The sequence below is a fragment of the Gopherus flavomarginatus genome, chromosome 2 (assembly GCF_025201925.1).
Source record: "Gopherus flavomarginatus isolate rGopFla2 chromosome 2, rGopFla2.mat.asm, whole genome shotgun sequence".
Taxonomy (NCBI): Eukaryota; Metazoa; Chordata; order Testudines; family Testudinidae; genus Gopherus; species Gopherus flavomarginatus.
The window spans coordinates 261216173-261243948 of NC_066618.1; the positions used below are offsets into that span (position 1 = coordinate 261216173).

The window sequence follows — 27776 nt, forward strand, 5'->3', positions numbered from 1 at the left end:
GATAAGCAGTCTCTGCGCGGACCATCTCTAGATGGATAACATCTTGCATCAAGACTGATTATGAGATAGCGTCAGCTACGCCTTCTCTGCAGATATGTGGTCTGCACGTACATTTGCAGACCTTTAGGCAATTGCCGCTTCTTCCAGAGTTCATGCTAATGTCTGCAGAGCAGTCCTGTGATCCTTTACTCAGATAGACTCTGAACCCTGCCTCCAGATTGGGGTACTGCTCATTAATTCCCTACTTGGAATACACATCTGCATCTACTCAAAGAAGAAAAAATGGTAACTTACTGTAACTGTGGTTCTTCAAGATGTAATGCAGACATGTATTCCACAACTCACTCTCCATCCCCTCTCCAGAGTCTTACCCTGGATAGTCAATGTGAAGGAACTGAGGGGGTCAGGGCAGGGCTGCCTATTATAGCTAGGGAAGGGGCTACAGGCATGAGCGCCTCCCCTGTACAGGTACTGCTAAGCAAAAGTCTCTTGACTCCAGCGGGTGCACACACCTACCTGGAATACACTTGGAATGTCTGCATCACATCTCAAAGAACTACAGTTACAGTAAGTAACCATTTCTTACCTCCTTTCATCCTCACTACCACTGCAATGTCCTGCTCTATACTCTCCCATGTCTTTTTTTCTCGTTCTATTCCATTATAACCCAAATGCTGCAACCAAAATAATCTTTCCTTCCTGCTTTTCAGACCATCTCTTCACCTTTTCTTTATTTCCTTGCTTACTACATAAAATTCAGCTTTCTTTTTTTTTTCAAGGTAGGCCATAAACTACAATCTATCACATTTTTGAAACTGAGTTTTTAAGTGGATTTTGCCTAAATTATTAGCCAGCTGTAAGTTTTTTGGTTTTTTTACCCTCTCATAGCTTTTTACTGGAAAAAAAAATCACAGATTAATTTCTAAGAGAGCACGCTGTTGCCTCAGTCTCTCCCCCTCTCTTGCCCATGTCCCTTTTGGGGTGCTTTAGAATGCGATCTTTTGCCTTGTTCCTATATTTTCAAAGATGATTGAAATTGTCTAATGGCCAAACTTCTTTGAGAAGGGCATACAGTCAGATTTTGCCAGATTCAATTTTAAGATGCATATGGGACAGAAGGAGGCTGTTGGTTGGTTGTTTTTTGGCGGAGTGTATATGCTACAGACTGCTATAGGCATTAGAATTCTATTGATTTTAAATTCATTTTAAAATGAACTAGAAAGAATTCTTAATTTATGCCTGCCATTTTCTCTGCCCATTCATGGATGTGATAGAATAGAGAAGTTGAAGAAGCTGAACACATCAAAAGATAGTCCAAAATCTCAAAGCGATAATTTAATATGTGTTGTGGAAAATGCATATAATTGCTGCTCCTACTGAAAAAAATGTTATATGGTAGATCATTGTTGCAGGATGACTGCCTCATGAACCTAGAGTGGTTCTGCAGTGGCCTTGCCTCAGTTTCCTCTTGTGAGAGTTTGGCTGATCCAGTGACTTGGCCCCACAGCTAAGGCTTTAATGGAAGTTGCCCCATTCTGTAGTATACCAGTCAAAAAGACCAGTACAAAAAACCCAGAGTCTATGTCCCAGCCTCAAGCTGGGCACAGCCCCTGCATCCTGAGGGGTTGGTCTGTCTTCCACTCCAGACACTCTCCATAAAGCCCTTTGATTCAGTATTCAGCTATTTCCAGGCTCTGTTCAGTCTTTCCCTGTCAGCCCTTCCTGGGCTCCTTTGAGTCACTCCTTGCTCTTTTGCTGAGCAGCAGCTACCAGGGCTTCCTTCCTGAAGAGTTCCTCCTAATCTCTCCTCCACCCTATTCCGCCTCCGAGTAGGATTACCACATATCAAGGTGTTCCCGGATATGACCTCTTTTTTGTTTGTCCGATCTCTTTTCAGGTAGATTTTTTTATATATGAACAAATGTCCATGGTTTTCCTTGCTCATCCTGTTTCCAACATTGATTCCGGTAGGACTTCAGTTCCTGGCATGCCCTAATAGTGATGTGTGAGTTTACTGGATTTGCCATCCTTATTTCTGTGCTGCTGCCTTCGGACCTGGGCAGTTAGAGAGCAGCAGCAGCTGGCCAGGTGCCCAGCTCTGAAGAGAGTGCTGCCGCCATCAGCACAGAAGTAAGGGTGGTATGGTATGGTATTGCCATAGAAACTGTACCCACCCCTTCCAGATTCCCCTCCCACCAGCAGTATCCTCTATTTAGCAACTTGAAATATGGTAACCCTACCTCTGAGGAGTTTCTTCCCTAAGATACCTAAATGAGCCACATGACCCATAAGTCATATGATCATACGGGCTCTCACCATGCAGGGAGGTAAGCTAATTGTGTCACAAGTGAGGCTGAGACCCACCTCCTCTCAAAGGGCCAGACACTGTGACAGTCTGGTAGTTCGATTCTGCTGGCATACTTGTAAATGAATTCCTCATTTAAATCATTTTTATATTCACATATTTATAACTAAATTAAATGTATTATTAATATGGTATGAGGCAGTCATTTTTTGTTTTTTCCTTATTAGAAAATTTTATTTTTTCCAACATTTTGTGATTTTTTTGTGCATTTTAGAATTTTCTTAAGCCTGTTAGATTTTTTAAAGTTTAGGAACAACATTTAAATGATGATTTAATTTTCTTGAATATTTTGGCATGTTTGCTGAAAAACCTTTCCTTAAATTAATAATTAAAGATACCAAGTCAAAGACTGAATTTTGACATGGACACTGTCTTGCTCTTTGCATCAAGTTTACAGAACTAAATCTTGGTTTAGATTACTCAGGCAGCAAATTATGTGGAAAACTTATTACTAGTACATCATCAAATATGCCATCACACGTTGAAAACTGACTTTAATTGCTTAGGTCAAGCATTCTTCATAATATTTTTTAACAGCTTACGTTGGAAAAATTTAGGATGTCTCTAAATGCTGTTAAAATGTTGAATTTCTCATCACACTTAATTGATACTATTCCCTTTCCAAGCTTAAAGCTAGTAAATAAAACAATACTAGTCCACTCAAGTTTCTGCTATACAGTGTAAACACTGAAACATGCATTTTAAATTGGGAAGTGGAGACAAACTATTTATAGACTTTAAATAAAAAAATAATGTACTAGTAATCAATTACTGAGTGAAGGTACATATCATCCAAGTAACTAGTGTATGTTGTTTGCTTTAGAATCTAGGCCTTTGTCACTTCCATTGAAAGCCATGCTGACCTCATCTGAGAGCTGCAGAAGTCCTGAGGAGAGAATGAAAGAATTTATTGGGATAGTGTGGAATGCAGTTAAACGCCTTACACTTCAGGTAAGATGAAAAGAGAGTGAGAAAAGTTATGTCTTCCCACTTTTTATGCGCTTTAGCACTTTTAAAAAATCTCTATTAAAAAAAGCTTCCCCGTTTTATTATCGTATTTTACTTTAAAATTACTACAGACTGAAAATTAAAATATGGCTATTTGATAAATTCACCAAAGATTCATAGAATTTAAAATATTTGTATTCAATGGACTTATCTTTCTACTTAACTTTAAAAGGAGAAGAAAAACATTAAAAACATTACTTTTTTTATATCACACGTATGGAGGTCTTACACCAGCTGTAATTGGCCCCACAGAGCAGTTTTCTTTCTAAAAATAAACTATTTCCGTACTTTTAAGTATGGAAATAGTATGTGTAATTAATGCAGTCATAGTGGTAGCTCATTTACTTATATTTTTGCCTGTTTGTTGAGATAAGAAGTAGACCACTCAGACTAAACTGTACCATTCTGTTCTGCATAAATTTGAACTCAATGGAAGCAATGCTTTTTTATGACAATGTATATACACCTCTAACTCAATATAACTCTATCCTCAGGAGCCAAAAAATCTGACTGCGTTATAGGTGAAACTGCATTATATCGAACTTGCTTTGATTGGCCAGAGTGCACAGCGCCCCCCGCCCCCAGAGCACTGGTTTACCGCGTTATATCAGAATTTGTGTTATATCAGGTCGCGTTATATCGGGTCAGAGGTATATATACCACACAAACACACACAAATAAACTGTTAAAAGAACATTAGTAAGGTTGCAAAGGCAAGCATTCGGAAGTTATGAAATGCCTCAATTAAGGTTTCCTGTGTAACCTTAATTTGACTCCCTTGTGTGTGCACATTATGATACAGCCTTAAATTACATGATCACATGCTTTTCCCCCCTAGCCAGTCCCACTTCTCCCCCTGAGTCCTAGCTCTTTGTCAAATCTGTTTTTTCATCCCTATGTGTGCACACAGGCAAACGTGTATGTATATACATATGTGCACATGTGCGCACATGCAGACTGACACTCAGAAATTATGCAAAGTTAGCATAATATTTGTGGAATGCCTAACAGATTTTTTTCTTTATTGAGACCACTCAATGGTATAAAATATGATAGCAATGCATTTTTCATGTTAAACTTAAAAATTATTATTGGGGAAGCATGACCATTGGATCTTCCATGACCCCTTCTGCATATTAATTTATTCACTTGTTTATGGCCAAATACCAAAGCCTTCACTTTACTTATTCTGTACTCAGATAAAACTCTCATTGACTTCATTATAGCATAGAGTGTGAAAATTGGAGTTTTTCTGAGTAAGGGCTTCAGGATTGTGGCTTAATACAGAACCTCCTGAAGTTGATGAGATACTATCTTTTGATTGGGGTTTGAGTCAGGTCCTTGGTTCATAGTTTCTAAGCGGGTTTGTCTCTCCCCTCCCCAATGTCATTTTCACCACTGGGAAAGAGGACAGCTGGAAAAGAGGAGTCAGATATTTACTTGTAAGCAAAATATTTTTGTTATGTGTTTGTACAGTGTACAGCACAATGAGGCCCTGATCCTGGATTGAGGCATGAAGGTTCTATTGCAATACAAACAGATGAGGATGATGATGATAATAAAGGAGTGAGTTATGAATGAGAGAATTGGGTGGGGAAGGGCATGGGAGTTTAAGGGTGTTAATTGTCTCCTGTGCCCAAAATTTCTCCTGGTGACCTTCTCTGTTTTACCAATAACATTTCCGGCGTTTTGCAGCCAAAGCATCTGCCAGGAAAATGAAAAATTAGTTCATGTGTTGAGGTGTATGAAAGATATTGACCAGTTAAAATAAATACCCAGTTTTTCATATTTGCAAAGAAGTAAAAAATGTTGCAGTTATATTCTGTCTGGTTTTTTTGCAAAAATTAAAGGAGGTTGTACAAATAGATTTGTGCATTCTCAAAAAAAATTCTGGAAGTGAAGATAAACTGTTGTATAACACATGTATTAGCTCGATTCCTTGATGTTAGGATATTGGTAGATTTTTTTTAATGCTAGATCCACTTTTTATTTTTCAAATTTTTTTTATCTACAGTTTATAATTTTGGTTATATTTTTGTGAAACAATCAGATAGATACCTTCTGGTTTTAAGTGCCATGAATATGAAACTGTATTTTTTATCTATTTTAATACTGCAATAGTTCTGTAAAATCACAAAACACTTTACAAAAATAAAAAGGACACTGTTGTCCCAAAGGACTTAGCACCAGATTTTTAAATGTAGCTAGCTGCCTAAAAAATGTAGATAGATGCTTAGTGGGGTTTTCAAAGTATCTAGGCATCCAACTCCCTTTGTGACTTGGGGACCATTCTGAAAATCCCATTGGGAACCTCCTATCTGCATTTTTAGATGCCTAAATATCTCTTAAAAACTTGGCCCTTAGCGTCTAGGCTCCAATCCTGCAAAGACTCAAACATGCTTAATTTGCTGCCCTGCATAATACTCTGATTTGGTTCCAGACCTTAGACGTAGAATGCTCTCATGAGGTAAAAGACGTGTTGTTGTCAGCCAAAAGTTGACCGCTCAACATACTTACCTACAAAAATGGAAATGATTCCAAGTTTTGTGTCATTCTAAGCACACAGACCCAACCTCGTCTTCCATCTCTCTGATTTTAGACTACATTTTAGATCTTAAGAGGTAAAAACTCACTCAGCTTCCTTAAGCTACGTCTTGTGGACATAATGGCTTTCCCCATCAGGTCGATGGATACTTGGTGTTTGCTTACCTGCTGATGCAGAGATTCCTTAAGGGAATTGGAACTCTTCATGCATGTAAGACCACCCTCTCCAACCTGGGATCTTGACCTAATTCTCAGAGCTTTGACTAAACCTTCCTTTGAGCCCATGGCAACTTGCTCTCTCTTACAGCTGTCCATGAAGACAGCATTTTTAATTGCCATCATCTCAGCTAGGGGCATAGGAGAAATGGCACATCCACCATACATGGTCTTTTTTAAAGACAAAGTAACGCTGAGGCCTCATCCCAAGTTTCTCCCTAAAGTCGCCTCCACTTTCTATATGAATCAACAGATCCATCTTCCTGTTGTTTTCCCGAAAACCACATCATGAAAACAGGGAGGTGACTGTGCATATGCTAGATATTAGAAGAGCACTAGCATTCTACTTGAACAGGACTAAGGACTTCAGGAAGTCCTTGAATTTCATTAATCACTTATCAAGAGTACAACCTGTTGCCTCTTTCTGGAATCTGTACACACTCCATGAGGTCAATTTCTACATTGGTTGGATTCCTTAAAGATGCCGTATCTCAGAAATTTCCAGAGCAGCGACTTGGGCCTCTTATCCCATGACTGCCTACTTTGCTTAAGAACCTTTGATGAGGGACCTTGTCAAAAGCTTTCTGAAAGTTCAAGTACACTATATCAATTTGATCATCCTTGTCCATGCATTTGTTGACTTCCGTAAAATTGGTGAGTTATGATTTCCATTCACAAAAAACGTGTTGGCTCTTCCCCAACATATCATGTTCATCTACGTGTTGGTAATTCTTTGCCAGTTTCAACCAATTTGCTCCATACTGACGTTAGGCTTACTGGCCTTTATTTGCCCAAATTGCCTCTGGAGTCTTTTTAAAAATAGCTCTTACATTAGCTATCTTCCAGTCATATGGTACAGAAATTGATTTAAGCAATAGGTTACTACCATAGTTAGTAGTTCTGCAATTTCATATCCGAGTTCCTTCAGAACTTTTGGGTGAATGCCATCTGGTCCTTGTGTCGCACTACTTTTTAATTTATCAATTTGTTCCAAAACTCCTCTGTTGACACCTCGATTTGGGGCAGTTCCTCAGATTTGTTACCTAAAAAGAATGAATCGTGTGTGGGAATCTCCCATACATCCTCTACAGTGAAGACCCAATACAAAGAAGTAATTTAGCTTCTGTGCAACTACCATGTCTTCCTTGAATTCTCCTTTAGCACCTTGATTGTCCCTTGGCCTCCCACTAATTTTTTAGCTGGCCCCCTGCTGCTTTAAAAAATGATGTACTTTAAAAAAAATTGCTATTAGTTTTTGTGTTTGTTTCTAGTTGATCTTCAGATTGTTTTTTGGTCTGCCTAATTGTATTTTTTACACTTAACTTGCCAGAGCTTGTGCTTCTTTCTGTTTCCCTCAGTAAGATTTTACTTCCGGTTTTTAAAGGTGGTCTTTTTGGAAATGAAGCTTATAAACTGCAATATTTTAAAACAGAGAATGAGGTAAGGTGATTATTTTTATTGTTAGTGCTGAGTAACTTAGGGCATATCTACACTGACCCACAGTTTGAACTACAGGAGTTTGAATAGCAGTGTGCACCAAAGTGCTGTGCTGTTATTTCTCCGTATGGATGCTGCAGGCGCAAACTAAATGGTTCCTAGTTCACATTATTTTAGCTCTCTTCAAACAAGATTACATTACTGTGAGTAAAAACTGGTATTTCATACCTGTACATCCAGGGAGTGGAGTTACAGTGCAACACTTTGGTGTACACTGCTATTCACACTCCTGTAGTACAAACTGCAGAAGCAATGTAGACATGCCCTTAGAGTTGCTTAGGAAATATAGCTATTTGTATGCCCAACTTTTTAATAAACTTTCCATGTTTGTGTCCCTAAACCACATTACTTGCTCATTTGTCCTGGTTTCTCTTCCATTTTCCCTGTTTCTCCACTGCGTTTTAATCACCATACCATCTCAATTTACATAGTGAGATATATGGATAAATTTTGGTGAATATTTATTTTCTTTAACTTGCTGGAAAGAGGCACATTGAGAAGCCATCCAAAGAAAATTACATCAGCTCCCAATGAGAAACCACATATGTAATTTAAGAATAGATTTCTAACAATGACTTGGCATTATTTAGGGTTGCACATCCTGACGAAGTATAGAAGTTGAGTGTATTTCTTTGCAGGTGGTTTTCTTTCAGTTGTACAATATAAAAGTCTGCAGTTGGTCATTGGATAAAACAGAACTTGATAATTTAAAATCATCAAAGGATTTTTTTTTTAGTGAAAGTTTGAGTAAGTAAATGTGTTGAACCAAAGTCGTGGAAAGTTTGTTTTGGAGTTAAGACTGGTACTGGTTTAGCCCTGGCCCTTTTTGCTCATGATAGACCCTTGCATGAAGATATTGTGCATTGGACTTGTAAACTATTAGCATTTCAGTGAAAAAGACTTTCAATCTTAACTAAAAATAGTTTTTATTATTTAGTTGTGGGGTTTTATATGCAGCCTTGAAGTCTTTTGGCAGCTAGGCTGTGGGGGCGGTACTCACTTTTCACATGTTACTTGTATTAATAGTTGCTAAAATCATGAAGCGGCATAAACAATTATTTTAATTGGTTGTTAATGATGAGTTCTAGTGGGAATAATGAGGCATCTGTAGTAAAACCAAATTAATTGAAGAGCAATGTTACAATGAATGACAACCCAATAAGTGTACAATGATTATTTGTAATGTTCAGTAGATAACTCTGTGCTTTAAAATATGTTGAAAATTAAGCCTGTTTCCTGCAATTATTTGAAGTAATATTTTCTCTAAAGAGTATAATTTCCACTGAATTTTTTATTGTTTGAAAGAATAGAAATCTAATCAGGTTAACTTATATTCTTGTTCCTTGTGCAGGACACAGAGAGCTTTTGTAACATGTAACTTAGCAATAATATGCAGTAGGTATGGGAGGGAGAGAGACTATGAATTGACTCGTTATTTATCACACAGTGAGACTGATAGGATGATCCTGCTCATTTCCTGCTAACATCAGTAAGAGAGTTCCTAAAGTTTTCACAAGAATTTCTATAAAATGTTTCCATTTTGGAACATTTATCTACAAATTTAGTCTATCAGTTTTGATTTCTGTAGTTTCATGACCAAATAAAAATATGGTTTTAAATTTAGTGAACAGTGAACTGTGCATTGTTCAGAAGGTAGTAGGAAATCAATCAAATATTATCAGTTATGTTTTAAGATGTTTTTAACAAAGTTTTAAGTGTGAAATTCTGTCTCCCTTGCAACATACAAATAAGCAGAGCTTGTGTGGTACACCAGCAGAAAAGCTAGATAAATAAAATGCTATTACCCAACTTGGAAGTAGGAGTCAAGCACCTGTGCAGCTTTGCCACGGCAGCCCTCATTGTTAACCTCATCCCCACCCCCCCCACATGAGACTTCTGGCAAGTGGATCTCTTCAGTTTGTGGGACTCATTAGGGTGACCAGATGTCCCAATTTTATAGGGACAGTCCCGATTTTTGGGTATTTTTCTTATATAGGCTTCTATTACCCGTCACGTCCTGTTCCGACTTTTCACACTTGCTGTCTGGTCACCCTAGATCTCATATATGTGTACCCCCATCTTGTCCCCCCTCCAAACCCCCCAAAACAAAACAGACAAACACACACTAGCCTTTTTACAGCAGGAATACATTTGCAGGGCTGGGACTTAGAGGGGACAGAGGCCACACTGCTTAGAGATATCCTTACAAAGTTCCCCCATTGGGCGGTTTCTATCACCTATAGCAAGTAGTTGGATTGCCTGGGGCTGGCTATCAAGGGCTCAGCAGGGAAGGTGTGAATCTTTTAATTGTAGCATAAATGAAGCATAAGGGGCCGTAGATATCCCTCGCACATCTTCTCCACTCTCCTACACAGCAGTACCTCTGCTGCATTTTGGGCCTTTAGTGGCCACTCCACAGCCAGGATGATTTTTCCCTAGTACAGTACATATTTTACAATTCTCTCTACTGAACAACCTTCTCTTTTATGCAGTATATAATTTTAAAAATAGTATAAACTGCTTTAACAATTCTTGTGCCATCACTTACTTTAGTAAATTAATATTTTCCTTTTTAAATAGCTGAGATCTGGTGATCCACTCACCTTTCAATGTATATATGTTAGTAAAAACTTAAATACAATATGGTTCACTTAATTCTTTTTAATTAGAAGGCAAAACAGTTCTTTTGCCCTTAGTTTATCATTAGTATATGTTATAGCCCTTGACATAATAGAAATCAAAATAGGAGGTGATTCCATTTCAAGAATTTGTAATAATTCTTTCTCTTTAACACATGAATATGTTCAGTATTGGCACAAGAACATGTTGCTACCAAAACTGAAATAAGATCCTTGAAACAGAAAGGATGTTGCCATGGAAAAGTGAAGTAACACTCAGTACAGCTGCGATACATTAATGAATAGGATATTTTTTTAAAAGATCATTTGTGTTTGGTGTGGCTTGGAGGGTCCCAGCCAGATGGTTTCCATGAACAGGATCTGACCCCCAGCTTGAGGACTTCTTACTGGCAGATTACTTCATTTTCTTTCCCTTGGATTGTCAGATCCTTACATTAATGCAAGATTTACTGCTACAGATTTATATTCAGTTACATAGATCAGTCACATTTTACGTTAAAGTCGCAATTTTAGAAATACCATTTCACAATTATTTACAAAGGTAAAAAAGATTTATATGGTAGCTTTACTATATGCAATTTATATATCTTTAATTTTAAAATATTTTGATTACATATAATTTAAAGCACTTTCCATATCAATAAAATGATACATAACATATATTATTATTATTTAATCCAACATATAGTGCATCAATATTGGATGTGTTCTTCCCTCTCTTTACTAGAGCTTGCTGTAAGCCAAATCTCCCGAGTGGGATTGGGCAGGGGAGAGTGGGGGTGAGAGAGACAGATTCTGCTTTCAGATGCATGTGAAAATCCTGCTGAAACTTGCTGGAATTTCATGAGGGGAAAATTTGGCCCAATGAGAAATGTAACGTGTTCCTTAAGAAGCCACTGTTGAATGCTCTGCCAGGCATTTCCACATATAAACTGATAATTTCCTGTGACAGGTAGTAATTGCCTGATTTATACAGGAAAATTTGTGTTTTTAGAGGTTCATCCTTTGTGTCCTCCTTTGAAAACCTTAAACTGTATATTCCTCTCATTTAAGACCTCCTATATGATGCATTCATTTATTTATGCATGCTTTTTCATAAGAACATAAGAACAGCTGTACTGGGTCAGACCAAAGGTCCATCTAGCCCAGTATCCTGTCTACCGACAGTGACCAATGCCAGGTGCCCCAGAGGGAGTGAACCTAACAGGTAATGATCAAATGATCTCTCTCCTGCCATCCATCTCCACCCTCTGACAAACAGAGTCTAGGGACACCATTCCTTACCCATCGTGGCTAATAGCCATTAATGGACTTAACCTCCATGAATTTATCCAGTTCTCTTTTAAACGCTGTTATAGTCCTAGCCTTCACAACCTCCATAGGTAAGGAGTTCCACAAGTTGACTGTGCTCTGTGCGAAGAAGAACTTCCTTTTATTTGTTTTTAAACCTGCTGCCTATTAATTTCATTTGGTGACCCCTAGTTCTTGTATTATGGGAATAAGTAAATAACTTTTCCTTATCTACTTTCTCCACATCACTCATGATTTTATATACCTCTATCATATCCCCCCTTAGTCTCTTCTTTTCCAAGCTGAAAAGTCCTAGCCTCTTCAGTCTCTACTCATATGGGATCCTCTCCAAACCCTTAATCATTTTAGTTGCCCTTCTCTGAACCTTTTGTAGTGCCAGTATATCTTTTTTGAGATGAGGCGACCACATCTGTACACAGTATTCAAGATGTGGGCGTACCATCGATTTATATAAGGGCAATAATATATTCTCTGTCTTATTCTCTATCCCCTTTTTAATGATTCCTAACATCCTGTTTGCTTTTTTGACCGCCTCTGCACACTGCGTGGACATCTTCAGAGAACTATCCACGATGACTCCAAGATCATTTTCCTGATTTGTTGTAGCTAAATTAGCCCCCATCATATTGTATGCATAGTTGGGGTTATTTTTTCCAATGTTCATTACTTTACATTTATCCACGTTACATTTCATTTGCCATTTTGTTGCCCAATCACTTAGTTTTGTGATATCTTTTTGAAGCTCTTCACAGTCTGCTTTGGTCTTAACTATCTTGAGCAGTTCAGTATTATCTGCAGACTTTGTCACCACACTTTTTACCCCTTTCTCCAGATCATTTATTCACTTAAATTGGCTTGAATTTATATAGAAATGTATTACTATTATTACACATTTTGGACCAGATTTTACCACCCATTAGTCCATGAGCAGTCCCATTGAAATCAATGCGCCAACTCACATTAACTCAAGGTACTACTGAACATGAAAGGTGGTCTAATCGAGGCCTAAGTGAGTGATAGCTCCTTCTAAATAATATAAGGAGTGCTATAGTTGTGATTACACTTCAGTGTTCTTAATACGGTAAAAACAAATTAAACAGAGGAAAATAACCTGAGCAACTTGTATTCAATGCAATTTTGCAGATAAAGTGTAAAAAATCTTAGCATTTCCTGGTTCTGTATACTTGTAAAGTGAACTTTGTTAAACATCTATCGTAGACCCTTGCAGTGAGTAAACTGATACAACAGTGTATCTCTGAGTTTGTGGAATTTGTGGATTATTATAACCACATGTCTTGTATATTCTGGCAACATTTGATGTTAATCATCATAGAGATATATATTGGGTGATTTGTTATAAATTGCTTACTCAGTAAGTGCATTGATAAAAGAAAAGCTACTCTGATCATAAGTGCATTGCCTTTGTCATCTATTTATCACTGCCCACCAGTTGTCTTAACTTCAACTTATTGCTAATAGACCAGAAAATACTCTTATATGTCACCATAAAAATCTTTGAACATTGACAGAATAATTAATTTTTACAGAGTTTTTGAAAATCAAAATGTGTTACATTTGTAACAATACACAGTTGCTTCTTGTCTGGTATAAATAAAGTACATTCTAAACCTTGGATCAATAAATTACTTATCAAAGATGTAATTAACTTCATTTTATAGCTCAAATAACTCTAAAACTAGAAACAGACACAGACTTCATGTAATGTATTTATTTTTGTGAAATTCTACTTATATTTTTTGACAGTGAATTCTTGTCACTTTATCTCTGTTCACCAGGCTGGCAAATTATTCATGGTATTGAGGGATTCCAATCCTGTTACACATCATTATTGCTCTTGTGGGGGAATGTCAGCCTTTAGGGGAGTTATCGTACACTAAGTCTTCATTATCATTTGTAAGATATAGTTCCTTTAATTATATAAATTTATAGTATCTTGAAGCATTTATTGGACACTGCTACGTGAGTTAGAAAGCAGCAAACAAAAGTACTTTATCATGTCTTCAAATAACATCTTGCATCCAAAATATTGTGAAGAAACGGATTGAATCATAGTTTGTATTTGCTTAACAAAGCATTCAAGTGTGTAGGCTGTTATGGTTATTTGATATCCAGGTGCAGAATATTACTTGCAAGAGCCAAGTAAGACTAACAGTCTTTAGCGTACATTACCTTTGAATTAAGAAGTCATGATGAGTTCAGTCCTTGGTTTGGGCTTACTTAGCCTTGCTAGAAGTCTCTAAGGATATGGCAGAATTATCAAAACTGTTTCATAGCTGTCTAAGTAACTGTGCACTCATGGAAACAGAAGTTTCATATGAAATCACATGTTCTTGTTCTAATCTGAAAAGTGACAAGAAGAGACAAACCTGTTAGTTTCTAAACTTTATTAACGTTTTTCATTACGATATATATACTAATGAACATGTCGATATTTGGCTGAGGCTTTATTTATGTTTGACTGATTGAGCTTGACCTTTTTATGCACTTTAGTCTATGTTAAGTACAAAGTAAGGGAAGAATTCTCACTGAAATAAAACTTTTTTAGAAAGTAACAGCATATAAAATGTTAGTCAGCTCTAGAGCCTTAGCTAGTGATAACAAAAGCTAATGAACTGCAAAAGAAGGAGGATTTTGTCACCTTTTCTGCCCGCACAGTTTCTAACTCCATTATGTTTCCTGAAAACAGCTGTGGAAAGGCAAATGTATGTTCAACTTATGTGGCTACACCCTTTTGATCAAATTTATAGACCAAAATGGCACCTTTTCAGGTGTTATTTTCTATGTATGTAATTTATGAAAGTGTAAGCATTTGCCATTTTCTGTTGTCCTTTCTTTAATTCTGTTTAAGAATTTAGACAGGTTTTTAATGAACTGTGATATCGGTAATTCTGTGATATAGTCTTTGATGCTGTATTATAAATGAATAAATATGTTGGGAGAATGTTGAGATCTATTTCTGAGAATCCTGTCTTGGATTTGTTTTTGTTTTTCCAGCTTGAAGTGCAGTCCTGTTGCGTGTTCATTCCAAATGACAGCCTGCCTTCCCCAAGTACAATCGTGTCTGGTGACATTCCTGGAACTGTCCGAAGTTGGTACCATGGGCAGGCCGGTATGCCTGGTACACTAGTTCTTTGCTTGCCCCAGATAAAGATTATGAGTGCTGGACACAAATATATGGAACCGCTGCAAGAAATCCCCTTTGTTGTGCTAAGATCCATTCTTGAAGAAGGTACAGTATGAGAAATTTGGAAAGTTGTCCTGTTGTTATTTCAATGTATAATTCTGTTGTATGATCATTGTTTTATATTGCCAACATTTTTATATAAATCAGTCTTCTTACTAAAAGATTTCATATCCAAAATATGTGAGCTAAGTGCCACAGACACATTTGTATTCTTTAACCATGATCCATGAACCTGTACAACTATAGCAAAAATTTAAACTTTCTGGAACTTTCCATGTGCATTTAATTCATTACTCTAATCTTGAAACTATAAATTTTTTAGAGAGGTTTTGCTGTTTTTGTGTATTTGCATTAAAGTGAGCAGAGAAAATGGAGAACTTGTTAAAAGGTTTTCATAGGAGAATTTTGTACATAATATTTTTCTCTTTTTTTGCACACAAAGTTTACAAATGAAACTTACCAAAAAATTATAAAACACAGATTATGAAAAATGAAGTAAGAAGTATTTTCAAGTACTACATTTTCTCCTGAGTGTCTGCCAATTTTTGTGATTTTACAACTACATTTTCCTATATTTTTTTTATTGATTTTCCCCTCCCTTTTTGTTCTATAACAACCCCAGTCTCTCCTCCTCCACATGCACAACAGCAGAAACAGATTTTAGTGAATTTTTAAACGATGAAACTCTCTGTAATGGTACTGTTAAGTGCTGTCAAATGCACAAAGTAAACAAGAATAGAGAAATAAATGTTTCCTCTAATTTCTTTCAGGTAAAATAACCTTATTTGTTATAGTAACAAGAAAAGGTAAATATGTTTAAACAGAAATGTGATTTTTTTAAGTTGGTAGTGCCCTTTAAACCTTTTATGAAAGCAGACCATACTTAAATTTTCTCAGACTCAGAAAAGAAGGAGCAATCCGAGAAAGAGAGATGAATCCCCTTGTTTGGGATAAATCCTACTGTAAGGGATTTATTTGTGTGTGGCTTTGTGCTCTGGGAATAATGCCAAACAGAAGTTCTCACAATCTTGATATTTTTGATTCTCTAATGGAGCTGTTACTTTCTCCCATGCCAAAACTTCCCCTTAAACAGGCTAATAAAAAAATATTTTCAAAGCTTTTAAGTCGCCTTCTTTATTTTCTCCATGCAGAGGTAAGTACTTTTTATAGCCTTTTATTAGGGAGAGTCTAAATGACTATCTATATTTGAACTGGACTCCAGTGACGACATGTCATTCGTAAAACGTTACCTTCTCTGTGAAATCATATGCATGTAACCTTACTCTTCGTGAAAGCTATTTTGGAACTGTTCATTCTTTCGTAAAGAAGATCCAAGCAAATGTCCAATTTCGTACAGGACTATGTAGTTAGTCTGACTGCTATCTGCTCATTCACATGTTTTTCTTACTTCTTTAAAAGAAAAAACAGCACAATCATCCTGTCATCTAGGAATATTGCAACTTTGTCAGGAAGGCTTATTGACCTCCAAATGTCAATATACAACAAAAATAACTCCTACACTCAAATCTTTGTTTCCAGAGCTCTGACAAGAGGATTCCTCTGAGATAACTGTAAGCTGTAGGAATACTTTTGGTAATCACATTCAAAAGAGCATATTAAGCATGGCACTATAATTCAGAATTACTGTAACTTGGATAATATTACCAAGTAGCATGTGAAAAGGAGATGGATTTACACAGGCCATGTGTGTAATCATAGGTTCATCTTTGAGTGCTGGTCCCTGTGTGTATTCCACATGTGGACATGCATGTACCTAAGACGGGAAAATCTTTCAAGTAGTGTTCATTGGTCCATGCCTGCACCTTCCTCATGCTCCGCACTGAGGTTCTTAAGGGGAGGTATGGACAGACCACCTCTCCAGTTCCTTCTGACCACTTCATGGTTTGAGTTTGAATTCTGTGTCCAAAGTTATCTTCACACTGCCTTTCTTATCCGTAAATATAACTGTATATAGTTCTTAGTGTTTTAAGTAGTCTCTTTATAGTTAGTGTAGATTTGTTCTTCTCTGCCCCGGGGACCCTCTGCATTTCTGCACTAGGGAGAAGGTCTATGCCCAGAGTTCTAGGGTTTAAGAACTGTGTCTCCTGTCCTTGCTCCTTCTCAGTCAGCAATGACCACTAACATAGCCTTTATTGACATAGGGAGGCTCATATCTTCTTCAAGTACAGAATCTGCTGCTCCTTCCCTTCCCAGACCTGTGAGGGATGAGAGCTTCAAGTGAGGAAGTACCTCTTGGAGAAAGCCATAAGTCTCCAGTTGGATTCCAGGCCAGGGAGATCCCCACTGAACATCAGATTGAGCCTCTGAGCACGAGCTCTGGAGCAGGCCATAGCTAATAAAGCCAAAGTCCTGTTGTCTCAGTGTTCTCATGAGAGTAAGGAACACTCTCGCAGACACAGGAACAGGTATCCTTCCAGATCTTCTCCCAAGATAAAAGATCCCTCTCCATATCCTTCCAAATTGTGAGAGTCCTCACACTCGGGTCCTAAAGACTTAGGCCCACCTTAGCATTCCAGCCACAAGAGTAAAGCACACAGAAGCAAGGATCCAACAGTACCAACTCTGGTACCAGCCAGTAAGCTGAAGAATTGGCATTTGCCAGCACTGACTGAGGGCTCCAGGCAGGACTCTTCTTTGACGGCACCCATCATCCCATAAGGACCCACTCACCGTTAAGCCTGTGATATACCAGATCCAACTATACCGACTACCATGACCCCTCACATTGTGGGACAGACTGAGACTTATACCTCCTCTTGCCCTCCTGTGCTCATAATCTCATTTGCTTTTGGGTCATTCTGCCTGAGGGACATTTCCACACCAGAAGAAGAATCCACCTTGAGAAGAAAGAGCTGCTACTCTGCTCTGTCCATGATCTGAAGTCTCCATCCACTGGCACCAACGGTACCACTGATAAAACCAAATCCGACCTGCTCATGGGCTGAAACCAAAATCTGAGCTGAATCATCTAGACAGAGTTTCTAGACTGCCTTGAATCCATCCTCTGACCAGACAAGACCAACTTCTCAGGAACTGCTGGTACCCAGTGCGTAGGGGTCTCCCCAACCGGCCTCTTGAACCATCATGTTGGCCCTCTTGGGTTCCTTGAGATCCCTATGCAGAGCACCCTGGATCTGTGCAAGAGTCTGATTGGCCCTCTTCCCCTAGGCAACAACAACCAGCTCTGCCAGAGTATATGGAGAAGGAGGACATCAAGCCAGATCCACCGGTACCAGCAGTACCGACAGGAGTATAAACCTCCTCACCTGATGAGTTAGTCACTCCATCTTTGCCATTCCTGCATGATGACCACAAGCAGTACCAAGAACTACTGCAGAGGATGGCAACTGAACTTCAGATTCCACTTAAGGACATTCATGTGGCAGTATATGCTCTTTGATATACTACAGCCCACTGGACCCAATTGGGTAGCTCTCCCAGTGAATGAGGACCATGGAACCATCCAGGGTGAGAATCGTGGCACCATCCAGGGTGGTATGCAACACAGCTGCATGAAGCACCCATACGACCAAATAAACTGAGAAGGTGATATTTTGTCCCTGCAAAAGGGGCAGAATTTTTGTTCATCCATGGAAAGATCCAGGCAACAACACCCCAAGACCACCTCTGCAGACAAGGGCACTAAATATCGTGACTTTCTGGGGAGGCAAGTGTTTACATCCACTAGCCTTCAGTTTAGAATCACTAACTACCAGAACCTGTTGGCAAAGCCTGCTTCTGTGAATTACTGCAAGTTTTTGGAGTTTAAGAATAAACTTCCTCAGGACAGGGCCCAGTTCCAAGACCTTGTTGATGAGGGTAGATGCATGGCCAAAACTTCACTCCAAGCCACAGTCTATGTGGACAATACTACATCTAGTGCTATAGCAATGGAAATAGTGATGTGGCATAAATTGTGGCTCCACTCTTTGGGGTTCCCCAGAGAGGTCTAGTACACCATTGATGATTTTCCCTTGATTAAACTAATGTATTTAACAAAAATAAAGATCAGTCTTTGCACTAGTTAAGACTCCAGGACAACCCTCTGCTGCCTGGGTATTTATCCCCTGGCCCAAAGAGGAAACATCATAAACAGGTATATAAACCAAGGCCTCTTCCACATCCTTTCTGCCACCAATAACTATACAAACCACCATGCAAGTGCAGAAGGTGGAAACTTTAGACATTTTATTTGTTGATTTTGAGGCACATAAATGAAATAAGACTGCCTTCCAGTAGCTCTAGGTACCTTTAATGTTATGTGTATATGCAATTATAGCCAATAATAGCAGACAGTTACTGCTGAGCTTTTTTTTGGCCAGGACAGGAGGGAGGATTCCAAAGTCAAGGCATCCATATAATGAACTGTCACCTTCTCAGCTGTGTGCATACTCAAAAGGAGGCTTCAAACCAGAAGCAGCCAACGGAATAATGCCTTTTATTTTCGGTGACTGGAGGACACACTTGTGGAGGCCCAGTCTGTTATATTGAACCATAATCCAAGCATGTATAGGCAATCCCTGTAGTGGGGCCACCTGTGGTAGTTGGTCTCTGTGGATAGACTAAACCCAGCTCCCCAAGACAAGCAAGTGAGCCCAGTCCAGCTAATTAAAGAGGACCGGGCTACACCTGGGCCTATAAAGGGCTGCTAATAGGCAGCTGGAGGAAGGAAGAACTGAGACAGGCTGAGCCCTTGGGAGGGAAAGCCACACTGGAGTGCAGCTAGCTCCTGTGGAACAAGGACTCAGGAAGGGAGCAGAGCTGACTGAGGCTGGGAGGCTGCCAGGAGCTGGAGTGCCAGAGACCCCAGGGTGGGGTGTCCATGAAGCCTGTCACCAAGGATTGAGTTAAGACTGTGTTCTGTTTGTTGGTTAACCTCTATTATGAAAATAAACCTCCTTGACTAAGACTGGGTATGGCAGCACGTGCTTTGGAACTAGGCAGTGATGGCTTTGGTGACACTCAGGATGTAACAAAAGCATAGGTTTGTACACTGAATAGATCATCAACTGACTCCGGAAGTACTGGAAGATTAGGACCTTAAGTACATTTGTATGAGTGAGCTGTAAGTAAATATGTTGGCTGTAAGATCTTACTGTCTAACAGGTACAAGTGTTTAGATGCATAGTTCCAAATATAGCAATAATTCAGTTAATGCTTATGGCAGAACTATAGTACATTAGTCACTCTTAATAACTTGCTAATTTTGCCTTAGATAAACAAATATATTCACCTCAGCATTTGTTTAGTTGTGATCCTAAGAGCATCCCAGTACCAGATGGCAAGGGGTTCATCAGTATCATGTAATGAGTTTAAGCTTGCATGATCAGTTCAGTGTAACCTAACTCACTATGCTTATAATCTGTATCTAAAAAAGTGTCATGTAATATGTCATTGGAAAACTATAGTAAAAGCTAAAAGAGAGAGAGTTTGGGTGCAGGAGCAAGCTCGGGGCTGGGGTGCAGGAGGGGCTGTGGGACATGGGCTCTGGGAGGGAGGTAGGGGGCTTGGGGCAGGGTGTTTGGGTGTGGAAGGGGCTTTGAGGTGCCGGATCAGGGCGACACTCAGCTCAGATGGCTCCCTGCAAATGGTGACATGTCCGGAGAGGCACAGCCAGGCAGCTCTGCATGCTGCCTTTGCCTGCAGGTGACACCTCCACAGCTTCCATTGGCTGTGGTCCCCTGCCAATGGGATCTGCGGAGCCAGCACTTGGGACAGGGTGGAGGCAGTGCACAGAGCTCCGGTGGCTGTTTCTCCACTTAGGAGCATTGACTGCAGCCAGTAGGAGCTACAGGGGCAGCGCCTGCAGGTGGAGGCAGCAGACAGAGGTAAAGATACTTAGTTGAGACAACTTGTAAGTTTTTAATGCTGTCTACTGCTTGTGACATTTAAATATTGCAGGTCACTCATTTTTTACTAAGTACCATTTTCTATAAACTAAATTAATAACTATAATACTTAGCTGAAATATTACAGATAATCATTTTAGAAAATTAGAACCTGAACTGCCATTTTACTAACAGTCTTATTGTTGCATTAGAATGCTAGTGAGGGTTGCATTTAAATAACCCCTGTCACGTACAGAATTCTGGCTCTTGCTAGTATAGAATTTGATTCTGTAAGGTGCTGAGAACCCTGGCCCAGTCCAGCAAAGTGCTTAGAAGTATGTGCTTAATTTTGTAGTCAATGAAACTACTCGCTTAAAGTTAAATGTGCTGAAGAGCTTTGCTGGATTGGACATGAGTGTGCAGCATCTTGCATGTCTCAGCATAGGATTTTAAGAACCACAGACAATGATTGCTCAAATTAAAGAACCTTTAAAATGTGTCTTCTGTATTTGCACTGTAGATCAGAACTTACTGAGTCTCTTTATATTGCTATCTCTACCTCTGTCCTTTCCATCATAAAGTCTTGTCATCCCAGCTGCAATAAACAATTCTTACGTAAAACTAAAAATAATCTGTGCACATGGTTGATAAATTGGACCATTCTGTGGCCAAACTCTTTACCATTCCAAACACAGCAATTTAACGTTCTCAGAACTGTCACAACTGAAAGTGCATCAAAACCTGAAAATCTGGATAAAAGCAGAAATGCCTGGCTATATGGCCTTAAAACACTTAACTCCCTATGATTTAAACTTGGAAGAGAATACAGTATGTCTATTTAATATTTGAAGTGACTGGAATTAAATATAGCATACCATGGAACAACTATTCAAAGTCTCTAATTTTAAACAACTTGTTTGTTGTTTAATATCTTTTACTCCTTGACAAGGGAAAAGCCTAAGTATTTATAAAGTGCTTTCCTGGATTGTTGTTTCTGAAGGATTCTATCTCTCTACTGTAACTTTGTATGAATAATAATAAACATAAATGCTACTTTTCAACACTGGAAAGCCTTTATTCAAAAACAAATGTGGTGGAGTGAAGAAGCACAAATGATAAAAAATAAAGTTTAAACTCTGGCAAAGGAGTAGGAGCAAATGAAACCTGAAGGAATAGAAGGATGTGAAGAAAATGTCCAGGAATAGTTGTAAAAGCAGAAATCTTCAAGCAACTTTACACAAGACTTAGAACAAAAGGAGGGGGAAAAGAAGTGTATAGGCTAGCAAAATCATGGGTCAAAATTACCAGAGATATAAAGGAAGTGAGGTTCATCAACAATGAAATTGGTGTGGTGTTGACTGGTGATATCGTGTAAAGGATCGATGGAAAAGGTACCCAAGAGAACAATGCAATTTCAAAATGATGAACGTTGGTGTAGTGGAGCCTCTCATACCTGATGAAGTGGCAAACACTGTAAAAGCGATGAAAAATAATGAGGCCCAGATAGATCCTTATTGTGACATTGAAAAAGCTTGGAATAGAAGGCATCCATTTGCCGACATTTCTGTTCAATTTAATCATGAGATGGGAAAGGATACCAAATGAGTGGAGGAAAAGTATCTTGGTGCTGATATTCAAGGGAAAAAGTGACAATGGAAACTGCACAAATTAGAAAAGCATTAAGCTGATTAATCATACGATGAAACTGTGTGAGAGAATCATCGATAAAAGATTAAGTGAAGTGAATATTAGCACAAATCAGTATGTTTTCATGCCAGGAAGGTCGATAATTTTTGCACTTAGGGAGCTAGTGGAAAAATATATAGAGAAAAGGAAAAATATTCACATGGCATTCATGGATCTCAAAAAGGACTTTGGTTGAGTTCCAAGAGAATTCATCTGGTGGTGTATGAGGGAGAAAATGGTACCAGAACTTTCTGTGTCAACAGTCAGAACTTATGGTGATGAAACAGATGTACTATCGGTAAAGGTGGGAGTTCATCAGGAATCAGCACTAAGCCATTTCTTGTTTATTCTCATCCTGGATACCCTCAAGAGGAACATACAGAAGTAAGCATGCTATTTGCAGATAATATCATTCTATGCAGTGAGGGAAAAGATAGTCTTAAAAGAGAATCTTGATAAATGGAGAGATGTGGTATATGATATATAATTTCAGTAATGTGCACACTGAAGAATTATCTTTGAAACTAGGTGAACAAACAATACCAAAAATGCAAAGTTTCAATATCTGTGTTCCAAAATCTGGAGAAATGGAGGATAAAATTAGATGTAGGATAATAAATACCTGGCTCTGATGGAGAAAGAGAAGTGGAAAGTACCAGTAAGAATAAAAAGAAAAGTCTATAAAACGGTGTCCATCCAGTTTTAATGGGTGGCTCTGGGTGTTGGGCAACAAAGAAAGAACATGTGCGAGTGATCTCTTCCACGGAAATGTAAATGGTCAGATGGATGAGTGGTGTAAACAAGAAAAGATTGCATGAGGAATGTGTATATTAGAGACATGCTCAAAATAAAACCCATACATGAAAGAGTAAAAGAGTACAGGCTCAGATATTTGTTCATGTAAAGTGAAGTCCTGACAACTACATGGGTAAGAGAATCCAACAGATCAGGATTAAAGGCCAACCCAAGAAGTAATGGTGAGATGTCCTAAAGGAAGACATGTTAGTATGTGGTATAATAGAGGATATGGCATTGAACATAGCAATTTTGAGGGAGAGGACTCAGAGCAGACCCCATTTGATGAGATTACTGCAAGGAAGAAGACTTTTTATCTGAGAACTGAGTGCACTTAAAATCATTAATAACTCATAAGGCCTCATAGCACCTCTGTAAGGGTAAGTATTATCCCTTTCTTACAGAGGAGGAAACAGAAAGAATGTTTGAGAGACTTGTTGAAAATAACATAGAATGACTTTGGTAAAACTTGGAATAGAAACCAGATCGTCTGAATTCCAGTGCTGTAATCACAAGATTATTCTTCCTTTCCACTTACTTTTAATAAAAAAATAATTACACATCTGCTACAGGTTACAGGTAACTGTCATTACTGCAACAAGATCCTTTAGAAAAGGGAAACTAACAAATGCGAGGGCAAATGTATAACAAAAAAAATTAGTATTTTTACAATTTGATCAATATTTTACACAATGAGTAGGGGTAGATAAAAGGCATATTTAGCTCTGTTGCTCGCCAAAGAAACCAAAACTAGAACATCAGCAGCATGTTACAATGAACAGATAAACTCTAGAGAAGACTCTTTTTTATGATGTTTAGTGAAAACAGCTTTTATCACACACACGAGAGAATTCTTGTCAGGGAGCCCGAATGTAACAGATCAATGATTAATATTAAGGAGGGTACCCTGATGCCAAGGAGAAATTCTTTCCCTATCCTGAAAGTGGCATTTATAAACACAAGAAGTTGTTAAACCAGTTGAGTATAACTGTTACCATCTTTTGCATTAATTTTCAAGTCCACTAATAGTTCAAGTAACTGAGTTATAAATCATCTGTAAGAAGAAAAAGTAAGGATTTGTCAGACCTCAAGTTTGTGAGTAAAAGGGATTTTTAGCAACATTCTTGCCATATTGAGAAGCTGCAATGTCTATCTCATATTCTGGCTCAAAAAAGATCTAGGGTGAAATACTGACCTCATTGAAGGGCTATGACTCATATGAAGGGTCGGTTGGAAGGTTGTAGAGATTTCTTCTGCTCCTACTATTGTAAACCGTGGTACCTGGCTTCCCTTCAGATATACTAGTAAGTGGGTTTTGAAACAAATGTCTTTTGAATTACATTTCTTTTGAAGGGTAAACACTTTAAATAGTTTCTGAAGGTTTGTACGTTCACCCAACAATGAATATTGGCCACCAAAGTGTTTTTTTTTTAAAAAAAGGCAAAATTAAAGCACTAAAAACAACTGCAGAAAAAAATTCTCTAACACTTGGACAGTTTAAAGTAGATATCGTATGTGTGGTGGAATAATGTTATAGATACTATTTTTGGGTGATCTCTGACTAGTCACTGAAAAATATTCAATATTGAATTATTATGGTGATCACTGAGAAAAGAAAAATCATGTATTTTAATTAATAAATAAGCCATTAGAATCTACTTCAAGTTTTTGAACAGTTTTCCATCCTAAACAATCAATATTTTGTATTTCTTGGATGAATTAAATTTTTGGAGAATTTTAAATACGTATTCAGCAGTCTTTCCAAAATATTTTAAAGCAAGTCTAGCTGAATTTTATTTTGTACATAATTTGGAACCTTTCTTCAGTTTGTAAATAACTTCAGAATAAGTTCAAAGTTTTCAGTTCTTGTATGTTCTCATGCAGTGCTTTATGGCTATACTAGTGACTATAAATGAGTTATTGCTGGTGTCACCTCTGTAATCACCAATTAAACTCTTGCCAAAGTAGTATGGAGAAGACTTCTGGCTTCAACTTTATTCTAACTTCATATATTTTTGTAAAGTATAATTTAAATAGTTAACCATCAGTTAACTCAACACTTTATTTCTGGTGTCACTTAGTTGTATTGTTTGAAACCCTACTTGAACCTCAGGACTGCAGATTATTCCCAAGCAGCAAATCCCCAATGTAACTCTTCATTAATTAGAGAGTTGGACACACCAGTTAAGGTGCTTTATAACTGTGCACTGGAAAGGCTCAGTCCCATGTATTTAATTGCCATTACTTGCTATCATATGCTCACTTTCCCAAGCCTCACTTTGGGACATGAGACTAAGTTTTGTCTCTTCTTACCTTGTCTTTATTTGTCACCTGCTCAAAGTTGTGACAAATAGTCTCATCACCAGCCCAGCCCTCTGGATTTGTTGTAGGAAAGAGAATTTCACCTCATGTATCTCCTGAAAATTTAATAAGCCCTATTCAAATATAAGGATGTCACAGAGATGGTTGAGCTTTCACTTGTTGGACATTCACCAGGCTGCTTTGCTTAGATCCCAGCACTGGATGTATGTTCTTCTGAACTCCCATGTGTCACAGTATCTTTCCCCAATCTGAAACTTAGAGTCCAAAAGTTGGGGTACTAGCATGAATTCCTCTAAGCTTAATTACCTGCTTAGGTCTGATAAGCTGCCACCAATCAGGAATTCCAGTGCCTGATACACTCTGGTCCCCCCCAAAACCTTCCCAGAGAACCCCCAAGACCCAGACCCCCTGGATCTTAACACAAGGAAAGTAAACTCTTTCCCTCACCCGTGCCTCTCCTAGAATTTCCCTCCCTGGGTTACCCTGGAAGATTACCGTGATTCAAACTCCTTGAATCTTAAAACAGGGAGGAATGTCCCTTCCCCCCCTCCTTTCTCCCTCACCTAGAGGCAACACAGATTCAAGCTCCGTGAATCTAAAACAGGGATTCCCCCTTCCTCCTTCCTTCCCCTGCCCTGTTAAGTACAGACTCAATTCCCTTGAGCCTCAACAAGGGGAAAAAATCAAACAGGTCTTAAAAGCAAAACTTTTAATAAAAAAAAAAAGAATAAAGAAAATCACTGTAAATTCAAGATGGAATATTACAGGGTCTGTCAGCTTCTAGAAACTGGAGAAAAAGCCTCCTCCAGCAGAAATACAATTTAAAATACTTCCAGCCAAATACACATTAGACCTCTACCAGCCAGATGCACATTTGCAAATAAAGAAAACCAATTAAAAAGACTAAACAGCCTTTCTACTTGCACTTACTGCTTGAATAGAAAATTAGAGCCTGTAGTACGTCCAGTCACTCTCAGATCCCAGAGAGAACAAAGCCAAACCCAAAAAAACACAAAGAAAGGCTTCCCTCCACCGAGATTTGAAAGTATCTTGTCTCCTGATTCGTCCCCTGGTCAGGTGTTTGGTTCCCTCTTTGTTAACCCTTTACAGGTAAAAGAGACATTAACCCTTAACTATCTGTTTATGACACCATGAGCTCTAGGTACTGTCTCTTTTTTTGGCCTCTAGGCTCACTCTAGGCATGGACTTTCTATCTAGGATCCCATGGTCCAGCTTTCCTAGTCCCCAAGACCAATGCCAAACTCCCTGAGACTCCCCAATAGCATACACGCACCATCCCCAGAACTCCACCAGTCAGGGTCCTCTGGTTTGCAGTTTAATCCATGCAAAGTAGGCCACTGGTCCGGTATTGAATCCAGCAGTCCTGCTTTTCTAGGATTTCATCCCCATTCAGTACTCAGACAAAACTGAATATGGTTTTGTCCAGCATTGAATGGAGGTTGCCATTTTGAGAAGCATACTGCTCTGTCCCCACCCGCATGACCTTGCATGCAACGTGATGCCAGTGGGGGCTGCGTGATAACCTTTTCAAAATTGCACTCGGATTTGTCAGGAAATTGCACATGTGAATCCAAGTTCACCCTGGCAGGAGAGGGGTTATGCTGGCAAGAGCAAGTGCATACTGTTTCTGAACGTCCAGTATTCTGGGAATATGTGAGTGGCCACCCTAATGCAAAATAAGAAACACTTGTACACCATTCCCTGCCTGAGTTTTTCTCACCACTCGTGAGTGTTCTTTGGGGTTTGGTCAGTGTCCTTTAGGGTCCAAGGTCTCCTTTCCTGGATCTCAGTCCTTCAACTCACAATCTTCAATTTGTAAAATGGAATGCTCCATCATGACTCCTACTCACAGTAGTAGTTGTATGAAAAATTTCATCAACTGTAGGGTGTCTGTATGTGTGACTAAAGTCTGATTTTGCTACCTATAAACTGAAGTCACTGGCTCTGCTTGCAGAGCTGGATATTTTTCAAAGCGAGTAAGGTGACTGGTCTCTTAATTAAGGAAACTTCTTTGATACAAGGCAATACAAGACATTTACAGCAGACATATGCTCACTTAGTTTTAATATATTCAGATTGATTTTTAAAAACACAGTGCTGAAAAATCAAGTAAATCAACAAGATACTGTCCTTTAACATTGTTCTGCTAGATTTATTTGCAGTGTGAAATAAAAATTCAAATCAGATTTCTGTTTTTTATCTCCTGGCACCGTATCAAAGGATATTTTATTAGGATTTGAGACCTGGTCCAAGTGCCCATTGAAGACGTCCATTAACTTCTGTGTGTTTTGGATCAGGCCCATTCATTCTGAATTTCA

General features: G+C 38.6%; 1 protein-coding gene across 7 annotated transcripts in view; it reads left to right on the forward strand.

Moving 5' to 3' along the window:
* The window catches only part of VPS13B (vacuolar protein sorting 13 homolog B), a 913516-nt gene that overhangs the window by 497257 nt on the left and 388483 nt on the right, over positions 1-27776 (forward strand). For all 7 annotated transcript variants that reach the window (XR_007772613.1, XM_050940452.1, XM_050940449.1 and 4 more), the window contains exons 22-23: positions 3189-3316; positions 14596-14830. Coding sequence is in view for 6 of the 7 variants with exons in the window: in XM_050940452.1 (XP_050796409.1) it covers positions 3189-3316; positions 14596-14830 (363 nt within the window). In the remaining variant the exon portion in view is untranslated. The remainder of the gene's footprint in view (positions 1-3188; positions 3317-14595; positions 14831-27776) is intronic.